A 2,630-nucleotide genomic window follows, 5' to 3' on the forward strand; every position below is an offset into this window, starting at 1 on the left:
TAGAGGTGTTACTATTGTCCAAATCATTTCTTGCCATGAACCAGTGCCTCTATAGCCTGGTACTTGTGCATGTCTGTTCTGGCAAGGTTTCTATGGCTGCATGGCCTTCCAGCCTTACCCATCACCAAACACTTTGCAGACTCTTATTTCCTCATGGCACACCAGCACTACAGAGGTTGTTTCACTCACCAATAAATGTAGGGGGGGGGGATTCTCTTGTGGTACCAGTACAGGATGTGGGTGGACAGGAACATCCTAGTGAGCAGCACATCCATCTCCACCCTCACAAGTCAAAAGATTGCACCGAATAATAATAACAATGATAATAATAATAATAATAATAATAATAATAATAATAATAATAACAAATTAAGTAAATATAAGGACCTGGAAATTGAAATACAAAAGACGAGGCATCTTAAAGTGAAAACTGTTCCTGTTATTGTATGATAAGAAAGGGATGTCAGAAACATCTAGATAACATCCCAGGAGAACCATGTCTCAGAGAAATCCAAAAGATTGTGCTGACAAGTACTGCCCACATCCTTAGAAAAACCCTATCCATTTAAATGTCTGTGTTGTATTATATGAAGATATTTCATTACTGCCCCTGCTACTTCCCCTCCCCAAGCTTTTAGTCATATTGTAACATCTCTTATCCTTCACTTGCCCCGGGATGCTGGGTGTGTCTCGGCAAGTGATTGTAAAAAACATGCAGATTAAAAGTAGATAATAATAATAATATACAGTACCTTAAAATAATCTCCGAAGGACCAATTGCCCAACATCTCAAAGAAGGTGTGATGGCAAAGATCTTTGCCCACATCGTTTAAATCATTATGTTTTCCGCCAACCCGAATACATCTCTGACTATTGGCAGCGGTCTTGTGATGAGCCATTTCACTGCTGAGGTTACTGTCTCCGAGGAAGATCGGTTTGAACTGTGGAATAAACAACAACAACAACAGCTGTAAGACAGATGCCATTTTTAATATCCTAAAAGACATCAAATGATATTGTGAGCAATACACACACACACACACACACACACACACAAGAGCTTTATTTGCAATATGTCCCAAATTGATGTTACACAATATACACACATATCATCACCATCATCATCATCATTTTATGCCTGCTTTCCATGCTGGGATGACAGAATCAGTAGAGTATCAAACAAAAAAATACCTTCTGGTATTTGAGTCCCCTTATTGTTCAGTTACATCCCTTCATACTCAAGACGACCATACCTTCCTTCCTTCAGGGGCCAGTAATATAAATACCAGACAAGCAGTGCGGTCGAAATGATCAAATAAAAAAACTTGACGATGGTGCCCCAGCATGGTCGCAGTTCAATGAGTGAAACCTGTAAAAGATATTTAAGACAAAAGCAAACTTACTTGGTTCATTCCTGCATTGGTAAAATAAGTACCAGCTGCCTTCGTGGGTATCACAGATGATGACTTCACAAACTGATGGCCATTCTCTTCACAGAAATAATCTAAGAATGTCTTGCGGATTCGTTTCGATGACCATGTGGTTTTCTTGTGGGTATGGATGAGGGCCGAGTAAGTGTGGGTCCGATGGCAATGGTGACAAACTCTGGTGCCAACTTTCAACATGATGAAACAAGCTAACAGCACCTACAAAAGGACAGTTTATTTTGAGTATTTCACCACTGTGTAGTGAGAGCATTGAAGGCTATGTCCACTTGATAGAGACACCGGGGCCACTAAGTGACACTCTTGACAGGGTTTGAAACCTGCATGCTAGGAAAATAACTCATGAATCATTCAATGCTGCCACCACATACACTTTCAGTTGCATGATACATATTAACAGCCTGAGTGAATGACAGAAACCTTGACTCATTGAAAATAATAGTCAAACCACCTTCAAATCACACATTAACTGGCACCCCATCAATTACAGCAATTAATGTTCCAGTTAATCTGATCAACAGAACAGCATGTTTGTGAAATTAATGTGCAAATGGCTGAGTGCTCCACAGACAATTGTATCTTAAATGTAGTTCTCAGGGAGATACAGTGTGACACAGAGTGTGACATGGTTGGCCCTTTGAAATACAGGTACAATTTGATTGCCTATACAATCACCTGTTTTTAGTACTGAACTGTCCAGTGCCTCCGTCGAGCAGAAATAACAGCCACATCATATTCTACTAAGTTTTTTTTTTTTAATGAACACATGCGATAATGTAGTCCTGGGTGTATTATGTCTGAATAAAAGACAGGATGGTCATAGCTGGAACGTCTTCGATCAGAGGTCAGCTGCATCAGGGCTACGCTGAGGATAAATAACAAGAGCAAGGAAGGATATATTAAATAATGTAGTCTTAGATTGACTATGATTGAATAAAAGACGGGATGGTCACATCTGGAACAGCTTTGATCATAGGTCTGTTGCATCAGGACTCGACTAGGGCTAAACAACAACAACAACAACAACAACAACAAGCAACTCACAAACACTCGTTACTTTCACACGTCTCCCGGAATCAGAACGATTTTCCTTGCGGCAGAGTTTTTTTTTTTTTCATTCAGATAATTCATTCACAACAGAAAATAAACATCAGCCAGTCACGAGCAACCTCTACAAAGTCGCTC

General features: G+C 39.9%; 1 protein-coding gene across 1 annotated transcript in view; it reads right to left on the reverse strand.

The window, feature by feature from the left end:
* Positions 1-2,630, reverse strand: part of LOC106884051 (alanine--tRNA ligase, cytoplasmic) — a 20,675-nt gene that overhangs the window by 17,513 nt on the left and 532 nt on the right. Inside the window, exons 2-3 of the mRNA XM_052974884.1 lie at positions 1,404-1,646; positions 748-941 (exon numbers count right to left, since the gene is read on the reverse strand). Coding sequence (XP_052830844.1) covers positions 748-941; positions 1,404-1,625 — 416 coding nt within the window. The 5' untranslated portion in view covers positions 1,626-1,646. The remainder of the gene's footprint in view (positions 1-747; positions 942-1,403; positions 1,647-2,630) is intronic.

This window comes from Octopus bimaculoides, chromosome 19, assembly GCF_001194135.2.
Source record: "Octopus bimaculoides isolate UCB-OBI-ISO-001 chromosome 19, ASM119413v2, whole genome shotgun sequence".
Taxonomy (NCBI): domain Eukaryota; kingdom Metazoa; phylum Mollusca; class Cephalopoda; order Octopoda; family Octopodidae; genus Octopus; species Octopus bimaculoides.